Genomic DNA, 21,032 nt, shown 5'->3' with positions numbered 1-21,032 from the left:
AAAGACAGGGGTAGGGAGAGAAACAGAAAGAAAGAAGACATATATTCTAGCACCAGCGGGAGGAAGGGAGACAGAAAGAAAAGAAGAAAGACACAGGGACAGGGAGAGACACAGAAAGACAGACAAAGGGGGCCAGGGAGAGAGAAAGACAGAAAGAGAGACAGAAATAAAGACAGACAGACATATATTCTAGCACCTGTCAATATAACGGGCTAAAATGCTAGTTTATTAATAAATTACTTATCCCTCACGTCTTCTTCGATCTGCTAATCAAAAGCTCATAGTAGTTCCTTCCCTGAAAGTTATTGAAACTCAACGAAATGAAATGTTCTCCGTAATGGCCCCACAGCTATGGAATACTTTACCACAGTATATAAGAGAGGAAAATAATTTGAGTCGTTTTAAAAATATTTTAAAGAGTTTTCTTTTTAAAGATGCTTATGACCTTTAAACTAAATTCAAAATTAATCTTAGCTCTTTCTTACTTTTTACTTCCCCTTCCCCAACGCTTCTTTCCTTTTATGGTTCTCTTCTCTATTCTAAAATTATTGAATTGTAGTTCTTCCCTTTTTTTTTAACCTTATGTATCCATTAGTCTGTAATTCTGTTGGTCTAACCCATTATTTTAATATGTAAATATTATGTTAACTGTATGCTTATATTTTTTACCAAAGTTGTATCTCGCTTAGTAAATTTAAATAAGCGATTTATCAAATCAAAAATAAACTTGAAACTTCTCTAAAAACTGAGGTGCCTCAAATGTAGGCCTTTAAAACCCTGGTCTTCATTTCAGGCACCTAAGTTTCATTTTTAGCCACTGCTAACCATGATTCTGTAAACAGTGCCTACGTGTGACTGACACGAGGCTGGTGCCATTTTTCTAGGCGCCAGCCGATATATGCGCCATTTATCGAATCAGTCCTATAACTCATAGCCATACACCTGACCTGCCCTCGGTCACACTCCCATAGAAGTTGCATGTGACAGAAATTGTACGTACCGATTCCAGAATATTGACTAAGATCAGTTTCAGAGGTAACTGCTAATGTGGTGCGAATTAACACCAATTAACACTAATCTGAGGCAGGGCAGGATTAACCAATAGGCCAAGTAGGCACGTGCCTAGGGCCCGAAATGGTCAGGAGGGCATCAACATTGTTTTTTTCCAAATGGCGATGGGCCCCTCCAGCATCGATCGGCTATGCGGGCCCCCCCCCCCCCCGATAGGCAATGCAGCCCTCCCCCCATCGACGGAAAGTAAGACAAGCAAGCAACGCGGGTAAGAAAAGGCAACGGGAACTGTAATTGTGCAAGCGGTGCTGCTTGCCCAAAGCTTCCCTCTAACGCAGCTTCCTGTTTCCCTGGCGCATGGTGGGGTGGGGCGGGGCAGGGGGGCCCAGTGTACTTGGGTGCCTAGGGGGCCCTCGATGAATTAATCCTGCCCTGATCTGAGTTAATAATTGTCTGTTAACTCCAATTAACAGCCAGTTATTAAATTAAGTTATGCATGCAACTGACCTTATTCTATAAATTAGACACCCAACTTTGCATGCGAAGCATAAAAATGGGTGCTCATGAATAAGGGGGTTACTGTACATCTGTAATTCTTCACAATGCGAAATCTGAGAAAAATAAGAAAATTCTTTAATAAAGACCAATTCAGGATCATTGTCCAATCCCTCGTGCTAAGTATGGTAGACTACTGCAACAGCCTTTACCTACCTTGCCCAATCAACACAATAAAAAAACTACAGACCGTCCAGAACACAGCCCTCAGACTCATATACTCACTCAGCAAATACGACCACATTACCAAAGCATACATAGAATCTCACTGGCTACCAATAAAAGCAAGAACACAATTCAAACTCTACTGTCTCCTATTCAAAGTAACCCACGGCGCAGCACCCAGCTACCTAAACAACCGTTTTCACTACTATCTCTTATCCAGAAGAAGGAGAACACAGAACATTTTCACCTACCCTCCTCTCAATGGTACTCGACGTAAGAAACTTTATGACAACCTACTAGGAACACAGGCAGCTAATATTGACTCCGACATCTCAAAATTACTGATCGAAATTACAGACATAAAAGAATTCCGAAAAGAAATAAAAACACTACTGTTCAAAAAATATCTCCCATCAATCTAAACCGCCACCTAATGAGTTCCCAACCAATTCCATTGGGAATTAGAATCTCTTTATCCAACCCAAACTAAACACCCCTACTGTCCATATCATCAACATTAATTAACCAACATCATGCAATCATCAAAACAATAAATACACCTCCACTTATAGGCAAATGATGCTACTCTCCATCCGAAGAAACTTGACTCAGCTCATGTAACATCTTTTGCAATCTAGAACATATTGTAATTCTTATTCTCCACCAGTTGTAAATTGACTCAGTTGCTATGTAACATCTCCTGTGATATTGAATGTACTGTAATTCTTCACTATTACCTGTAATTAACACTTCTCCTGTAATGTAATTCTACTGGAAATGCCCAGATATCATCTTTATTGTAATCCGCCTAGAACCGCAAGGCACAGGCGGAATAGAAATCCCTAATGTAATGTAATGTAATGTAATGTAATGTAAATGCACACTTACACATGGAAGTACCAACTGGGCTCCTAAGCTATTCTACTGTACAACAGTGCACCTAACTTATAAAATCTGTATTTATTTATTGGGTTCATAGTCTTAAGTGCGCAAGACAGATGCGCGCCGACAAATGAGCGTTCACAATTCAGCGCAGGACTTCATTGTGCCAAAGAAAAACCTTCTTTTAAAGGCCTCCGACGGGGGGTCTCAGTGGAGACCCCCCCCACACACTCTACTTAATAGTGATCCCGCTGGCGTTGGGGTGGGGGGGGTTTGGTGGGGTTGTAACCCCACCTTATACTGTAAACTTAACTTTTTCTCTGTTTTTTAAGGAAAAAGTTGAGTTTTCAGTATAATGTAGGGGGTTACACCCCCCCCAATGCCAGCACGATCCCTATTAAGTAGAGTGGGGGTGTTCCCCCCCCCCCCCCCGTTGGAGCCCTTTAAAAGAAGGTTTTTCTTCGACGCGATGAAGTCCTGCGCTGAATTGTCGGCGCTCGTTTGTCGGCGCGCGTCTGTCTCGCACGCTTAAGACCCGTCACCATTTATTGTATTTATATACCCATTATAGTCTTAGTCAGTGTACCGCAAACATTTTTACTCGGCGGCACAGTAAACTCCGGGCCGCGACATGTGCAGATGTCGATGTGATGATGCCGCACGCATGCATGACATCGTCTCATCGACGTCTGCGCAAAGGCTCTCCAGATGGGAGCCTGAGCCGCCAGTGGGGGGTGCTGGATCAGGAGAGGCATGGAGAAGAGGAGAGGCACCAGTGAGGACAAGAGCATTTTCCGCATCTGTCCTGGTGGGCTCAAACTCTGTCTAATGTCCCTGGGGTAAAGCAGGATTAAGTGAGTCGCCCAGGTCACGAGGAGCAGTGTGGGATTTCAAGTTTCAAGTTTATTAAAAATCTTTTCAAACCGCTTAATCGGTATTCTAAGCGGTGTACACTCTAAAATGATTTAAATACATGTTAAAACAAGGGATGCTAGGTAAAAACCAAGCGTCATAACGAAACATTGATAGACATATGGACTTATTTCAAACAATAGGAGAGTGGGGAAGAACTACAATCGTGAAAGAAAAGTCGCAATAGGTTAGGGGAAAATGATCAATTGAATCTAAATGATGTCCTTAAAAGGACAGTTGTTATCCAAAGGCGTCCTGGAACAAGAAGGTTTTTAGTTTTGTTTTAAATTGTTTTAAATTGGACTCATTGCGCAAATGAGTAGGCAATGAATTCCAGAGAGTAGGGGCAGTGACGGCAAAATTATTGGAGCGCAACGTGTTAATCAATTTTAAAGATGGTAGAACAAGAAGATTCTGAGATGTTGAACGAAGAGTTATTTTTTAATTCATTAATTTATTTATTTATTTATTTATATTTTTCAATTTACAATTCAAGTATCACTTGTACAGAAAAATAAAGATAAGCCAATAAAGCACTAATATAAACATTTCTGCTCCCAAACTTGTTACAAGAAAAATCGTTATAGTTTAACTTCAACCCTAGTCCACTATAAGGATCCAAGGCATACATAGCAGATAATTAAAGTAATTTTAACAAACTAAGTTGTTATATAAAAAGAAAATAGGCCCTTTAGGCAGAGACAGGTTAACAATAATCAATTATCCTCTTATTCCCCCTTAAACCTGAGGTGCTGTAGACCAAAATGTTGTCAACTGGCTTGGATCAAAGAAAACATATTTTTTCATACGATATTGAATCACACATTTACAAGGGTGTCGAAGATAAAAGATCGCCCCCAAAGCTATAACCCCTGGTTTTAGAAGAAGAAATTCGCGTCTCCTTTTTTGTGTTTCTCGAGCCAGATCTGGAAAAATCAATATTTTAAGTCCCATAAATTTCTTAAGTCTGAACGAAGAGTTATTATAGTATTGTAGGGAATTAGAAGTCTGTTAATGAATTCTGGTTGGGTATTTAATTTTGTTTTAAATGTCAAAAGCAGGGTTTTATAACTGATTCTATGTTCAACTGATAACCAGTGTGCGCTAATCAACCTACAATCTCAGGGGGCTAAGGCTGTAGCTCTAACCACTGCACCACACACTCCCCACGAAGAGGCATACATATGGATGGGGGACCCCCACTTGCATAAGTAACTTGTGGAATCTGTAAGTTACGCATGTTCTTTGCCACATTTATATGACCGCAGTTACTCTAAGAGCTCCTTTTACGAAGCCGTGTTAGCGGTTTACCGTGCGTAATAGCACACGCTAATTTGCCGGCTGCGCTAACCGCTACCACCTTCTCTTGAGCAGGCGGTAGTTTTTTGGCTAGCGCGGGGATTAGCGCACGCTAAAAGGTGCGTGCGATAAAGCCGCTAACGCGGCTTCGTAAAAGGAGCCCTAAATCTATGGCTGGTGTAACTGCAGGAGTATAAATGTAAGGCCTGACGATATCGGGTTATGCTAGTGTTCCATAACGGAATCTGAGTGCCCAGAAGCTTTTTTAAAATTAGGTTCTCATTGGGGTACCTAAAAGGATCTACCCACTTACAGAAGTGCTTTCAATAAAAAAAAAAAAAAATTAATTCTAGAGATACCTTACAATCTAAATCGCTTTCCTTCAACTTATGGAGTGAAACAAAGAAAAGGTGACTATGAAACTTTGCAAGTTCTAGATGCCAGACACATTGCGAGAAGTCCAATGCTCCATATCTGGAAACGGCAGAACATTCTAATAATGGGACTTGTTTCCAGGTGGCCAGTTATAATCCAGCATGAATTGCTGATGGGTGAGACGGCTTCAGATCTGTATTCAAGCAACCAATAAAAGTACTATTGAATTCAACTTGATCGAGTGGCATGTTGCATTTGGGTGACAGGTCAATTGCGCGCAAGACAATCGCGCATCGACAAAAATGCAAAGACAACTCAGCACAAAAACTATACCGCGCAAAGACAAGAGCGCGCGAGACAATTGAGCGCAAGGATAACTCAGCGCAAGACAATTGAGCGTAACGATAACTGAGCGCCAGACAATTGAGCGCAACGATAACTCAGCGCAATGACAATTCAGCGCGCCTCTAGATGGCGCCTGCCAAACGAAGGCCACGCGCACACTCAGCATGTTAACACGTGATCACGTCACCACGTTGTCAGTATGGTTCCCTTGACTTTTTGCGTTTTCAATATGTCACGTGAATGCATTTTCGTTACTATGGTTACGTTTCCTCTTTATATATGTGCTCCGAACAGCCCGCCTTCCTTTCGCTGCCTGACTTTGTCCGTTATAGGTAAAGATCTGGTTTTGCTAGTACTTCATAAGAACATAAGAAGCGCCATCTCCGGATCAGACCTTCGGTCCATCAAGTCCGGCGATCCGCACACGCGGAGGCCCTGCCAGGTATACACCTGGTTTATTTTATAGCCAACCATACTTTATATGCCTCTCTCAAGGAGATATGCATCTAGTTTGCTTTTGAAGCCTAGGACTGTCGATTCTGCAATAATCTCCCCTGGGAGAGTATTCCAGATGCCAACCACTCTCTGTGTGAAGCAGAACTTTCTGACATTAGTCCTGAACTTGTCCCCCCTTAGCTTCATTTCATGTCCTCTTGTCCGTGTCAAATTGGACAATGTAAATAATCTTCTCTGCTCTATTTTGTCGATTCCTTTCAGTATTTTGAAGGTCTCGATCATATCCCCACGCAGTCTCCTTTTCTCAAGGGAGAACAATCCCAGTGTTAAGTCGATCCTCATATACCAGTTTCTCCATACCCTTCACTAGTTTGGTTGCTCGTCTCTGCACCCTCTCCAGCAGTTTTATATCCTTCTTTAGGTAGGGAGACCAATGTTGGACGCAGTATTCCAAGTGGGGTCTGACCATTGCCCTATAAAGCGGCATTATAACTTTCTCCGATCTACTCGAGATTCCTTTCTTTATCATGCCCAACATTCTATTTGCCTTCTTTGCCGCTGCCGCGCATTGTGCTGACGGCTTCAGGGTCCTATCTATCAGTACACCCAGATCCCTTTCTTGTACACTTTTTCCCAGACTTGCACCTGACATTCTGTACTCGTATTCCTTATTCTTACTGCCTAAATGCATTACCTTGCATTTCTCCATGTTGAACTTCATCTGCCATTTCTCCGCCCATTTTTCTAACCGACACAAATCGCTCTGGAGTTCCTCACTATCCTCCTGCGATCTGATTTCCCGGCAGAGTTTTGTGTCATCTGCAAACTTGATGATCTCACTGGATGTTCCGTTTTCCAAGTCATTGATATAAATATTAAAAAGGATCGGTTCAAGTACTGAGCCCTGGGGTACACCACTAGTCACTATCTCCCAGTCGGAGAACTTCCCATTAATGCCCACTCTCTGCTTCCTGTTATCCAGCCATTTGCCTATCCATCTTTGTATATCTCCCTCTATGCCATGACTTTGTAGTTTCCTGAGAAGTCTTTCGTGTGGAACTTTGTCGAACGCTTTCTGGAAGTCCAAGTATATTATGTCCACCGGCTTTCCACTATCAATTTGCTCGTTCACGGTCTCAAAGAATTGGAGTAAATTCGTCAAACACGATTTCCCTTTCCTGAATCCATGTTGACTGGGTTTCATCAAGTCGTGTGTGTCCAAGTGCTGAACTATGCTATCCTTGATCAGTGATTCAATCATCTTGCCTGGGACAGACGTAAGACTCACAGGTCTATAATTGCCCGGTTCTCCTCTCGATCCTTTTTTGAAAATTGGTGTGACGTTCGCTTTCTTCCAGTTGTCTGGTATCTGACCAGTTCTGATTGACAGGTTTGCAAGTTTTTGCAATAACTCTCCGATTTCAACCTTCAATTCCTTCAAGACTCTTGGGTGAATTTCATCCGGTCCAGGGGATTTGTCACTTTTAAGTTTGTCGATCTGGTAGTATATCTGATCTAAGTTCACTTCAACTGTGGTGAGGCTGTCCTCTATTTCTCCTGTAAACAGTTTCTCCGCTTCAGGTATTGTTGAGGTGTCCTCCTTCGTAAAGACAGACGCAAAGAAGGAATTTAGTTTGTCTGCGATCTGTTTATCTTCCTTGATGTACCCTTTTCTTCCCTTGTCGTCCAGGGGTCCCACTGCCTCTTTTGCAGGTTTTTTCCCCTTCACGTATCTAAAGAAGGGCTTGAAGTTTTTGGCCTCCCGGGCTATTTTTTCCTCATATTCCTGTTTTGCATCCCTCACCGCCTTGTGACATTTCTTCTGTTCATCTTTATGTTTGTTCCAGGCTTCGGTTGTCTTTGTGCATTTCCATTTTTTGAAAGAGTCTTTCTTTTCTTTTATGGCTTCCTTCACCTGTATGGTAAGCCATGCCGGTTTTCCTTTGCCTTTAGTTCTCCGATCTTTAGAAATCCTCGGAATGTAGAGATCTTGCGCTTCTGCAATAGTATTTTTCAATAGGCACCATGCCTGATCTACTGTTTCAAGTTTGTCCACCATCTTCTCGAGTCGTTTTGTTACCATGGCTCTCATGCAATCGTATTTACCCTTTTTAAAGTTTAAGGTGGTGGTTAAGGTTTTGGCATCTATAACGAATATTTGTCTTGCGCGGATTTTTTCTTGCGCGCAATTGTCTATGAACCTTGCATTTGACACTAGGAAAATTCTAAAGTATAGTTCACAACTTTGCTTTGTAAGCCTAATGCAACATAAGGTACAGAATGGCTACAATGTTTCTCCAGCTTCTGAAAGAAAGCATAACTTGAAGGGGAAGTTATTTATGATCTGTTAGTTTATTCTCCATTGTTGTAACAATGGGAAGCCTGCAGGCTCTCCTCTGAGCAATTAGAAAGGCATGTTTGAACTCCCCACATAAGTAGAGATGCCATTGCTTTCCCAAATGTCAAACTTGCACAAGGAATCTGAGCCTAAAAGCCATTTTCCTGGAATTTAAGGACAGAAGAAAATGATTAGAAAAATAAAATCACCAAGCAACAAAGGTATGAAAAATTATGTATTTTTCATTTTAGTAATTAAAACATGTCTTTTCTGAGAATTTACTCTGCTGTCTATATTTGCCACTGTACGAGTATAGAAGGAAATGTGGGGAGGGGGGGGGAGGGGAGGGGGAGTTTTATGCGATTAAAATTTTTTAATTGCGATTAATCGATGTGCAGCCCTATAAAAACATACAGGTGCTCCCTCTGCTAGTATGACGTATCTTCTTTGCTCTTCCCCAGAAACCATTCTTTATTTCAATCATGGGATACATAGAGGACCTTCTGAATAAAGGTGTTCGGTTGTAGACGTGACATACGGAAACATGCTCTGCCACAGATTTCAGCCTTCTTAACTTGTCAAGATTGTTTTCCCCTATTTCATCTGCCACTCTTAATATTTTTTTTAAAAAACTATATTGGCTAAATCAGGAGCGATGATGCCTCTAGAAGTCAAAACCAAAGCAATCAGCATAGGCAAAAACAAAATCAGATGAATTACTGAAGTAAAATGTGCTTCACGGGACAAGTCCACAACATGAAACAACTGGAAAGATCACAGGAAACATTCACTTCTAGTCTCTCTAGAACTGAATAGAAGTAATTCCTTCACTAGGTTGTGCATAACATACCAGTCATCAGCCTGGTAATTAAGCATCATTAACTCTTGTTTAAATGTCATTAAAAGCTCCTAGGTGTGGCAGGTTTACTTAAAGAATAAAAACAATTTTCCCATTTCTTGGGACATTTTAACATACAGATTTCTAATGCTAGATGAGAACACTTGGACCTGATACTCAAATTTTTGGTATGAAGAAAGGAGCAGACAATAGCAAGAGGTGCCAGGAAAAACATAAATAAACAGCCTGATTCAAATCTTGTCTCTGCATAGAATAACATTTATTTGCCAAAGAGACAGGGCCTGATTCTCAAAATGGTGCCCTGCTTGTAGGTGGTGGTAAATGTCCTACTGCCTTTAGCCCGTTACATTAACGGGTGCTAGAATAGATGTGTAGACTTAGGCATTTCTTTCTTTCTTTCTTTCTTTCTGTCTCTCTCCCTGCCCCCTTTCTTTCTTTCTGTCTATCTTTCTTTCTGTCTCTTTCCCTGGCCCCCTTTCTGACGCTCTCCCTTCCCCATGTCTGTCTTTCTTTCTTTCTGTCCTCTCATTCTTTCAGCTGTAAGGAATATTTCTCCCATCCTCTCCTCTTTTGAAAGGAAGACTCGCCTCCCCTCCTTTCTGTCCTGTTACAAATCTAAACTATCAGTACTCAAGAACTTCAGAGCCCCTCAGTCTCTCTCTTCAGGGTTGATTTACTTCACAATCTCCCTGAGGACATTTGGAGCACATTCCAGTCCTGTCTGTCAGCCCCTCTTCCACAAAGTTTCTTCTCTTACCCAGAAATCTGCAGCACTGTGAAACCTCATCCCTCTCTTCGGCACATCAATAGAGGAACCTCTGCTTTACATGCCGAGGACTAACGGCCTCGCCTCCCACCCCCGGACAGCCACAGCGCCCGCCCACCTACCAGTGTCATGCTCCCAGCCGGGGCTTCTGAGCACCGTCGCCCCAGCCAATCATCGGCTTCCTTGGTCTGGGCCGCTCCACGGCGCTAGGTGGCCGCAGCCCATGCCGCTGTCACGCCAACCCGCTGCCGAGCTGTCTTTCCTTCTCTGCCAGCAGGGACCGCCGGGGCCTGTGTGCGGTGGGGAAGGGGGATCTTGTCTGGCTGGGGCCGGCCGAATCCTGGGCCTGCTCTCCTTCCCCTAAGTCCCGGCCCCTCACTCCGCGCTATCTAGCGCATGCGCACTCTTGCCGCCACATCCCGACAGATCAGGGATCAGGGAACACGTGGCGAGAGTGCGCATGCGCGCGTAGCATTTTATTATTATAGATATATAATTCGTTCCAGAAGCATGCTCGTAATCCAAAACATTCATATAGCAAAGCAAATTTCCCCCATAGGGAATAAAGGAAACTCCAAAAACATGAAAACGAATGGCAGTCTTGGTTATAGAACACAACGAAGGAACAACGATTAACTGCTTTGTCTGAGACCTCAAGGAATGTGCTCTTAAGCTTGCATATATAACATTCACACGTACATGTGCTAGTATCATACAGTCTGAGTATGCAAATGACACGTGCATTTAGGCACTCATGCTATAAAAAGAGGGGGGTTGTTATTATCGGTACTTTGTGTTGCTCCGATGTAGCACCTGAATCCTGGAGGAATGTCACAAATGTCTCATACACAAGGAATTCAGACTGGCTCTTTTAGCCTGTGTTTGATACCATGATGACATCACAGACAACGTGCACCAATATTAATCTATATGGTTTTGGGTGAATTTTGTTGGGCTCACACTTTCCACTATCAATGTAGTAGTTAGAGTGGCTAATGCAACTGTTACTCCTCTCTATGGTTCACTAGCCCGCCCACCAGGCTACTTAAGAAATGTAAAACCACATTGATCCATGTTGGAAAATGTGTATATTAAGCACCAGTAAACCATAAACCATTAATTAGATACAGAATGTAATTTCTTTCTTTCCTGTGTATATGGCTGTTCTCGGAACTTCAGAGAACACAAGAGCGAATGGTATTGCTTGTTGTATGCCTGACAAAGCCTACCAAGTATGCAGCATTATGTTAAAGTCCCACTAGTGCAGTGGTTCCCAAACCTGTCCTGGGGGACCCCCAGCCAGTCAGGTTTTCAAGATATCCCTAATGAATATGCATGAGAGAGATTTGCATACCTGTCACTTCCATTATATGCAAATCTCTCTCATGCATATTCATTAGGGATATCTTGAAAACCCGACTGGCTGGGGGGTCCCCCAGGGCAGGTTTGGGAACCACTGCACTAGTGTTTCTCTGCAAACCTATCACTGGCAGCTCTTCCTCTGATGATAATTATTACCACAGGATTATTAGACGGCAAAGCAAACATAGAAAAGCTACAGAAATGCAGGCAAAGGGCAGCCAAAAAATGCACCCAAGGAATGGTCATGAAAGAGAACTATTTCCTTGGCCTGTCACAATTGAAGAAATGACAGGTTCTAGGGTTGCTTGTTATTTGCATGTACAGTATTTGCTTTTCATTATTTCAGCAACATTGCTCCAGTGTTGCAAAGGATGGGCAAACAACTAACTGAGCCTGCTAAAAAATTTCCCATGAACAACCAAGATTGGCATCTCATTGGGGCAAGAGTCAACTGGGAGAATGCATGCTGGGAACTGTTAAATTTTTGTGTCTGTTTTTCCTAATTGTAGTTGCACTGTGACCCTTGATGCAGGCAATTGTATGTCGAAACACGGCTGTGTCGGGTATCATTGTAGATGTTACCGGTTGCTAGATTTATTAAATTGAATCATTTTTTTAAAAAAAGCCTGTGGGGCTCATAATCAAAACATCCAGACGTCCAAAAACCCACCTAAGTCAACACATGGATGACCTAATTGACAGGACAAGTGCCAAATTTCAGAACCAACTTTCTAGATGTCCAGCAGGACTTCTAAGCTGTTGTGCATCCAGAGCTAAAGAGGGCATGTTGGGGAGAGGGGGGGGGAGTGTTTTGGATGCCGTTTGGGTGGGATCTGGGCAGGCTTAGATTTAGACATCCTGCAGGGATAATCAAATGTTTTGGCAAAGTGACCAGGTAACCACTGCAGAGATACAGTAAAGACCATATTACAAAACAGATGGTAAGAAGACTATTCCAGCGATCAACCACCCTTTCTTCACCGAAAGGGTGGTTGATCACTGGAATAGTCTTCCACTACAGGTAATTGAGGCCAGCAGCATGCCAGATTTTAAGAAAAAATGGGATAGGAAAGTGGGATCTCTTCACGGAAGAAGTTAGGGGGTGGGTCATTAGTGTGGGCAGACTAGATGGGCCGTGGCCCTTTTCTGCCGTCAGTTTCTATGTTTCTAAACCCAAATTATAGCATGCAGCCTGAATATAAATGGTTTCTAATCTTAGTAAATATTGTGTCCAATGTCTAAAAATATATCTTTTCTAAAGAGAGGACAAAGAATCTGAGAAACCTGCTCAGAACTAATTGCACAATGAAATAAATCCGAGACTTATAGGTTCCAGATTTCAATCATAGATTCTTGAAAAACCTCTCTTGTATGTGTGTGTGATAAACAAAAATGTGAGATTCAATTAAAAATTAAACTAACATAAGTGCAATGTAATTGATTTTCAGCTTAGACCAAATCTTAACTAATATAAGAGTGTATTCTTTCAAAAATGACAGTCCTTCATGCAACAGTATTGATTCTGATTCAAACTAGTGTTTTACCCAAAAAGCCTCCAAGTGTCAATCACTGTATCAAAATTCATGAAGATCATTTTTCACTTAAAGGCCTTACAGCGGAGAGTGATTAAGAAAACATTTATCTTATTACAGCCACTTCCCTATGGGACCCGTTTCGCCAATGATGGCTTCTTCTGGGGTTAAAAATTTTAAGGGTACAGAGGATGGAAAAGGGGACCAATGAAATGAGCAAAAGATGGAGGACATTGGGCGGAGGGTGGGGCAGAGCTGTGTGTGGAGTGTGGGCTGAGTCATGTGTCCTCTTTTTTTTTCTTCACAAACATGGTAACCCTAGAGCACGGATCTCAAAGTCCCTCCTTGAGGGCCGCAATCTAGTCGGGTTTTCAGGATTTCCCCAATGAATATACATTGAAAGCAGTGCATGCACATAGATCTCGTGCATATTCATTGGGGAGATCCTAAAAACCCGACTGGATTGCGGCCCTCAAAGAGGGACTTTGAGATCCATGCCCTAGAGTGATGGATAGAGAAAGAAACAGATGGTAGACAGGGAAGGGATGAGGAAAGATAGGAGGGGCTATTTATTCACTCCCCATCTACTTCCTCATCCCTTATACACACCTCCTCCTTGCCTATAAACTTCATGTAAAATGTTGGCATTTCGTAAGAGCTGGCCTCAATATGTTGAGATGTTATTTGACATCATTACTTCGTGTCCAACTAGTGTTATTAAAATGGCTGACTTACTGGTGATATCAAACCAAAGATGACTGCTGCTGCTTTCTGTGCTGATAAATCCAACCATATGATTCACGGGATCTGTTTCCATGACTTCAAAATTAAAATAGGGCTCATCTAAAGTCAAAGGTTCACTGGAGGGGGCTGGTTTGGGAATCCACTTGATGTGCAATCTCACACTAGAAGACAACGAGGGGCTTCCACCGTCTGTTGCCCTGATCTGCAATAAAAAAATCAACATCCTATCAAATCTTTCTGAGGCAAGCTGAAAATTAGAACATCAGTAATGGGGGAGGGGAGGAGGTAGGTAAAACAATGTTTCAATCATGGAAATGTGACTATTTGGAAACTGTCTTCCCATTCTGTGAGAAAAAGTTCATGTGACAGAGTTCAAAAAAGTATGGGATGAACACAGAGGATCTCAAATCAGAAAAGAATAGTAAATATCGAAGAACTAAGGCCAGTACTGGGCAGACTTGCATGGTCTGTGTCCGTATATGGCCATTTGGTTGAGGATGGGCTGGGGAGGGCTTCAATGATTGGGTTGGTGTAGATGGACTGGAGTGAACTTTGACGGAGACTTCAGTAGATGGAACCTAAGCACAGTAGCAGACAGAGCTTTGGGTTCTGGCCCAGAAAGAGCTAAGAAGAAGGAAAATTTAAATTAAATCAATAATTTAAAGAGAGGGTAAGGTTGGGCAGACTGGATAGACCATTCGGGTCTTTAGCTGCCATCATCTACTATGTTACTATCTGCTATTCCATAGCAGGCTACTTTTGACTCTTTAGTACAGGGTTAGAAACATAGAAACATAGAGTATGACGGCAGAAAAAGGCCGACGGCCCAACAAGTCTGCCCACTCAAGAACCCTCCCTCCTCGAGAATCCATCTTTTAAGCATTTCTCTAGAGCGACCCCACCAGACGGTCCCATCATCCCTTGAAGTCGAGCGTGGTATTGGCCTCAACTACCTGACGTGGAAGTCCATTCCATCAATCAATTACCCTTTCGGTGAAGAAGTATTTCCTGGTGTCCCCATGAAATCTTCCCGCCCTGAGTTTTAGCGGGTGCCCTCTTGTCGCCGTGGGACCTGTAGGATAAAAGATTTCTTCCTCTATCTCAATGTGGCCCATGACGTATTTGAATGTTTCTATCATGTCCCCCCTTTCTCTGTGCTCTTCGAGAGAATATAAACACAGCCTGTTCAGACGTTCTTTATATGGGAGATCCTTGAGTCCTGAAACCATCCTAGTGGCCATTTACTGAATCGACTCCATTCTCTTCACATCCTTTTGATAATGTGGCCTCCAAAACTGAACACAGTACTCCAGGTGAAGTCTCACCATGGATCTGTATAACGGCAGTATAACTTCAGGCTTTCGGCTGATAAAGCTTCTTCTAATGCATCCCAGCATTTGTCTAGCCTTTCCTGACGCTTTCTCCACCTGATTGGCAACTTTCATATCATCCCGGATGATTACTCCCAAGTCTCGTTCTGCTGCAGTTCTTGTTAGGTTTTCACCATTCAGGGTGTACGTTCTGCATGGATTTCCGTTACCAAGGTGCATTACCTTACATTTTTTGGCATTAAAATTCAGTTGCCAAGTACTGGACCATTGTTCTAGTAAAAGTAGGTCCTGTTCCATGGTGCCGGGCATGGTTGCGCCATTAGGTTCTGCCGCGCTTCCCATAACATTGCATAGTTTAGCGTCATCAGTGAATAATGTAATTTTGCCTCGAAGCCTCTGGGGTGGCAACTTCCGAAAGTCACTATTTGAATGGGGAGATATTAAAGCAATATGGTTTGGATTGGTCATAAATGGTCACATGCATTTCCCATATTAGATAGATAATTCACATCTGTGTAGAAATATTTCCCCATTAAGTTTTACACTAGCTCAGAGATATGCATGGGATGTTGGATTTTTTTTTTTTTTAAGTACTTATTTTGGCCAGGATTTGATGTCAAAGATTAAGGAAACAATTCTTAATCCTCCATTGTTAATTTCTTCCTAGAAAAAAAAATATGAAGATATAAAAAAAAAAATTGTGATCTTACTACTTAATTAGCACGTATATGTATAAAGTTTGAAAAATGGACCTGCTGCATTGTAAGTACAAAAAAGGCAACCTAGTCACATCAAGGTTTGTGTGGGGGACGCTCAAGACGCCAAAATTGGCTCGCAACTAACAAACCCTCCAGCCGACCTCTTTGTTCGTGTTCCGTCGGGGGTCAGGTTCCTGAAGAAGGGCTCCTCCCGAAACCAGCGCGGTCGAACCTCTTCTCCTGGCGCGGTTTTTTTTGCGTTTATTATTCTGTGAGATAGTTTCAGATAAGTATTGTGTTCATTTGATTTTTGTATGGTGATTTTTGATTTTGTTGTGTGAGTCGGGGGGTCTGGCTGGCAGGGTTTGTTTGGGGGTCGCTCAGGTTGTTTGTGTTGAGTTTAATTTACTTACTTTGATTGTTTGATTTGTTTGATTTAATGGACTCAGGTCCCTTTAATTTCAGCACACTTAGGGTGCTCAATGATGGTGTGTGGGTGGAGGCTTACCGCCTTGACCCAGAAGTGAAGTGTCGGAGCTGTGCTCCTATCACTGAGGGTTCACACTGAGAGCACCCAATATTATATTCACCCTATTTTGGTTTGTTAGTTGCGAGCCAATTTTGGCGTCTTGAGCGTCCCCCACACAAACCTTGATGTGACTAGGTTGCCTTTTTTGTTTTTTCTACAGTAGGAATTTTGGCAAATTTGGAGTGTATTGTTGTTGTTGGGCATTGTAAGTACAGGCAGTTATCCATGGAGGTTGTGAAATCTGCACTTACATGTGGAAGATGCCTTGATGATACCACTCTTTTTGGGCATGAGTAAATTTGTTAAAATGGCTGCTCCTACTGTACCTTGCCAGAAAATACACCAGCACTCTTCCTTATATATATTTTACAAAAGTCTCTGTGTTCTAGAGTCTTTCATAAAATACAGAGAGAAATAATCATGGCCCAACCTAGACATCTCAATTCTGATCTCTACAGTGGTGTGCAAAGGACTGGAAGCAATTGTGAATTCTGCATTCTTTCAACTTTCTGACCTTTTATTTTAATTTTTTTGTTGACCCAATAGATTATAAGGAATAGAGGGCTAGATGCACTAAACACTCCAATTGGGATGCAGAGGGAGAAGCTTAAGGCCCCGATTGGCTCAGATATCTAAAGCCCCTCCCATGGGAGGGGCCTTGGGCAGGCTAAAAAATCTCAGGCCCCTCACCTGGGAGGGGCCTAAGGTATCTAAGCCAATCAGGGTCTTAGGTCCTTCCCCATGCATCCCAGAATGCACTTGGAAGGGGAAGGCCCGCCATTTTGGAGTGGCAGTCCTGCAAACAGGAGGGATTAGGGTTTAGGATTATTGACGTGCAGGAGGGGGTCCTGCAAGGAGTACAGTTCAGTTTGGTATGAAGGGGGGGAGGTGTTCACAGCATCCCTTCTGCTTTTATTTTGGTTCCAGGGGTCATCAGCGGCGGTTTCTAAGTGAGCGTCATATTGGAAAGAGCCCAAATTATGTAGATGGACTCTATTTATGTAGAAAAATGATTAACTTGGCAACTTTCTGGTCCCGCAACAAGAAAGTGACTCAGAGAAAGAGAGCTGAGGCCGGCATAAGCAGTAGGATGGAGATGCCGCTTGCGCCGGGAAAGAGCCATAGAGGTACGGGGGCAGAGAGGAGGAGAGGTGCCGGTGCCACCACCAAGATGGCACCCAGGGAAGTCTGCCCCCCCCCCCCTTACTAAGCTATTGGAAGGATCATGCGGCATAGAGGTAAAATACAGTTTTTTGTTCATCTCTTTGTTTACTCAGGAATTACTTATATCATAAAATTTGTATGACATCTGATGCATAATTTTCCTTATGGAAACTTTACATCAGCCCAAAGAAATTCTGCAGTGGGTGGGTCTTTTAGCTCTTTTATGCTAATTGTCAAGGCAGAAGAGTCAGTAGGGATCATGGGAATGATTCACTACTTCTTTCACGATGACCTTTTAATGCACCCAAAGTCAGAGAAAAAAAAAAGAAGGAGGTACTGGCACTGACACTTTAATGTACTTAATTATTTGCAGAACTGTATGATAATTACATGTTCTTTTTGCTGTAATGCCAAGAACAAGTCATCATAACTAATATGCTTTCCAGAGGATACTTAAGTGATTAAACATGGGTGCCTTTGTTCTCTTCTATAGTAGAGGACAATCACATGTTATTCTTTTAGGGACAGATTCTGTAATTGGGTGCCTAAAAAGATAGGCAACTAAAGTCAGGCACCTATTTCATGTCAATCACATGCACTCATTACCGAATCGTGCCTAACCAAAACGGGGTTTTAAAAGTCTACATTGCAAGCACCTAAGTCCTTCTCTGCCCCCTAAATACGCCTACTTTGGAATTAGACGCCTTTAACTGAAAAAATAAAGTTCATTCAAGAGGTAATACTTTATGATTTCTACCATCCCTAAAACAAGATTTCTAATAGCTCTCTCTTTCGATCCCACTTCTGCCACTAATCCTCTTCCTCCTACCCTCCTAATGTACTTCCCTTTTATGTACTTTTTCTTCAAAAATTGTATTTCTTCCCCTCTTTCCTATTGTTTCCCGTGGTTTTAAAAGCAATTACCCTTGTAGGTCTGATAAATATATTATGTATAAGTGATTTCTTTAAAATCATATTTTTATCTTTTGTACAACGCTTTGTAATTTGGAAAAGCGTTCAATCAAATAATATGAATAAACTTGAATAAGGTAGGCGTCTATCTTAGGCAGAATCATGCCTAAGAAGTTGGTGCCTATTACCAATTAATTTTTTTTTCCAATTATGAGCTTATTAAAGTTCATAATTGAAGCGAATATGCTAATTAAGTTAGGCGCCTAATCTGGCACATATCTTTAGGTGCCTTTTATAGAATTTCCCTCATGTAGTGTTGGCCCAATATTCAAAAGCATTTATCTGGACAGCAACTGCTGAAAATTCTTGCAGGAAGAGTGAGGACTGAGCATGAGCATCAAGCCTAACTTTATGGTTAGCCGGCAATAAGGGGTGGACTGAAAGGGATCTGGGTCCCCGGGCAATAAGGGTCATGGGCTCTCCTTGCATCCCACATCTCTCCCTCTCTCCTCAGGTTCACCTCTTCCTCCTATCCCTGCATTTACCTCAAAAGTTCCTTTCTCCGTAGAGAGCCCTGGCATAAGCTGTTGGCCGCAGACCAGAACTTTTTCTCAGCCCCCTTGCGGAAGCAGGAAGTTATATCAAAAATGGGCAGGCTGTGACAGAGAGAGGATTCTGGTCAGCAGCAGCCTATGTTGGGGCCCTGGATGGAGAAAGAACTTTAGATGTAAACACACAGGGGGATGGGGAAGGTCAGAGACAGGGGAGAGGCTGGAGTGTGGGAGGGAGGGAGGGAAAGGGGGAGTGCCATACCTGGGAATGGAGAGGTCAGTTATGAGGTGAGGAGGTACTGGGTCCCCCAATTGCTCCTGGACCTTTGGGCATTACCCAATTACCCAGTCTGGAACCTGCTGGCAATATTCAAGTATTATTGAGATAGCTGTGAGATAGGACAACCAAAAGGGTGTCCATAGGGCTAGTCAGCACTGATCATTAATATGCAGCACTGCCCTTTCTGCATAAAGCGGCAGTGAATATGTGTGGACAATTTCAACACTGCCACCAGCGCTTCAAATGATCATTGACCCCTTGAGTGCAGACCTGCATATTTCGCCCTTTGCATCTGAAGCTGTGAAACACTCAAACTCCTTACACTAATCTTTAGTTTTTCTTTAGAGATCCTTAGCATTCTGTAACATTTTTCCCATAGTACGTACTTTCACATTGGTCAATATTTTATGAGGCCATTTACATGCACTGCATATGTAGCCAAACAGTTTTATAAAATGATCTCCTCTAAGCATTTCTCGATTAAGAACACCTAGCCGGCACATCTTTCTCTCTTTCTTTCTTCCTTTTATGCCTCTCTTTTTCTTATCCTTTCTGCTCTGTCTATTATGGTCTCACTCACTGTCGGTATGTGGTACTCCCCAGCAGGAAAAGTGTTCCTTGATGACACAACTCCAGTTGTGGGATGGATGATGAATAAATCTTCAGGGTCATCTTCAGTGCTATAGGTGACTTGTGAGTTCTGCCCTTCATCCCTGTCCAAAGCAACCAGTCTGTAAATGGGTCTTAGGTCTGTGGAGTCACTCTGTTCCGGGAGGCTGACCAGGAAAAGCTTTTGGAGGAAAGCCGGTGCATTGTCATTAACATCCAAGACGCTGATTATAGCTCTGGAGCTGGACTGGAGTGTCGGATACCCGTTGTCTGAAACAGCAACCTGGAGACAAAAATGGATACAGGAAGCAAGAGAACACCAAGATAATGATGTATGAAAGTAGACCTTAGAACAGAGGTTCCCCAACTGAGGGTTGGGACTAGAGAATGACACGGGGAAAAATTCTGTCCCCATCACCGCCCCGTCCCCGGATCACCATCCTCTTCACCGCCCCGTCCCCGCCTCTGCCGTCCCCGTCTCTGTCGTCCCCTTCACCGCCCCGTCACTGTCCCCGCTGTCCCTTTCACCGCCCCGTCCCTGTCCCTGTCTTCAGCGTCTTATCCTCTCCATCTCCCCACCCCCAGCACCCTTCATGCAGTCCAGCAGCTCCCTCTCGCCGGCCAGCCGTGCATTTCCCTCCCTCCCTTCTTTCCCCTTACCTTTTCTTGTTGAAACTGGCGATTTCCATAAGGCTATGAGCTGTATTACAATCGGAGCCTTGAAGTCGCGTCGGGTTGCCTGCTAGAAAAGTCTCCTCCGATGCAACCGGAAACAGGAAGTTGCGTCGGAGGAGACTTTTCCAGCAGGCAACGCGACGCGACTTCAAGGATCCAGCTGTAATACAGCTCATAGCCTTATGGAAATTGCCAGTTTCAACAAGAAAAGGTAAGGGAAAATGAGGGAGGGAGGGAGGGAGATGCATGGCCGGGCCGGCAGGAGAGAGTGGGCTGCCGGATCGAACGCTCGTTCACCTCGCGTTCATGCTTGTTCACCGCCCCGTCTAACCATTCACCGCTCCACGGGGCGGTGAATGGCCTTGTCTCCGATCTCGCGGTGACCTTTTTTTTTGGTCACCGTTTTGGCGGGTTACCTACGGCTAGCCGCGGGTAACAACCACCGTGTCATTCTCTAGTTGGGACCTCAAATGGGGTCGCAAACCTATATTTGGGGTCTGCACTTGGGTGGGATCTCCATGGGTGCATTACTATTCTACTCCTCTGGTATGGGGGAGAGGCATCATACAAATTTATCTGGCCACAATCAGTGGTGTAGCAAGGGTAAGAGGTGCCCAGGGTGGTGGCGTCTCCCCCCACACCCTCCTTTCCGCTCCCCCCCCCCCCCCGCTTCTTCTGTGCC

General features: G+C 43.3%; 1 protein-coding gene across 3 annotated transcripts in view; it reads right to left on the bottom strand.

Moving 5' to 3' along the window:
• FAT2 (FAT atypical cadherin 2) overlaps positions 1-21,032 on the bottom strand; it is a 168,009-nt gene that overhangs the window by 77,234 nt on the left and 69,743 nt on the right. For all 3 annotated transcript variants that reach the window (XM_033927534.1, XM_033927533.1, XM_033927535.1), the window contains 2 exons: positions 19,647-19,958; positions 13,593-13,803 (listed from right to left, as the gene is read on the bottom strand). In XM_033927534.1, coding sequence (XP_033783425.1) covers positions 13,593-13,803; positions 19,647-19,958 — 523 coding nt within the window. The remainder of the gene's footprint in view (positions 1-13,592; positions 13,804-19,646; positions 19,959-21,032) is intronic.

This window comes from Geotrypetes seraphini, chromosome 18 (assembly GCF_902459505.1).
Source record: "Geotrypetes seraphini chromosome 18, aGeoSer1.1, whole genome shotgun sequence".
Lineage (NCBI taxonomy): Eukaryota > Metazoa > Chordata > Amphibia > Gymnophiona > Dermophiidae > Geotrypetes > Geotrypetes seraphini.
This window is presented reverse-complemented; position numbering and strand designations above follow the sequence as displayed.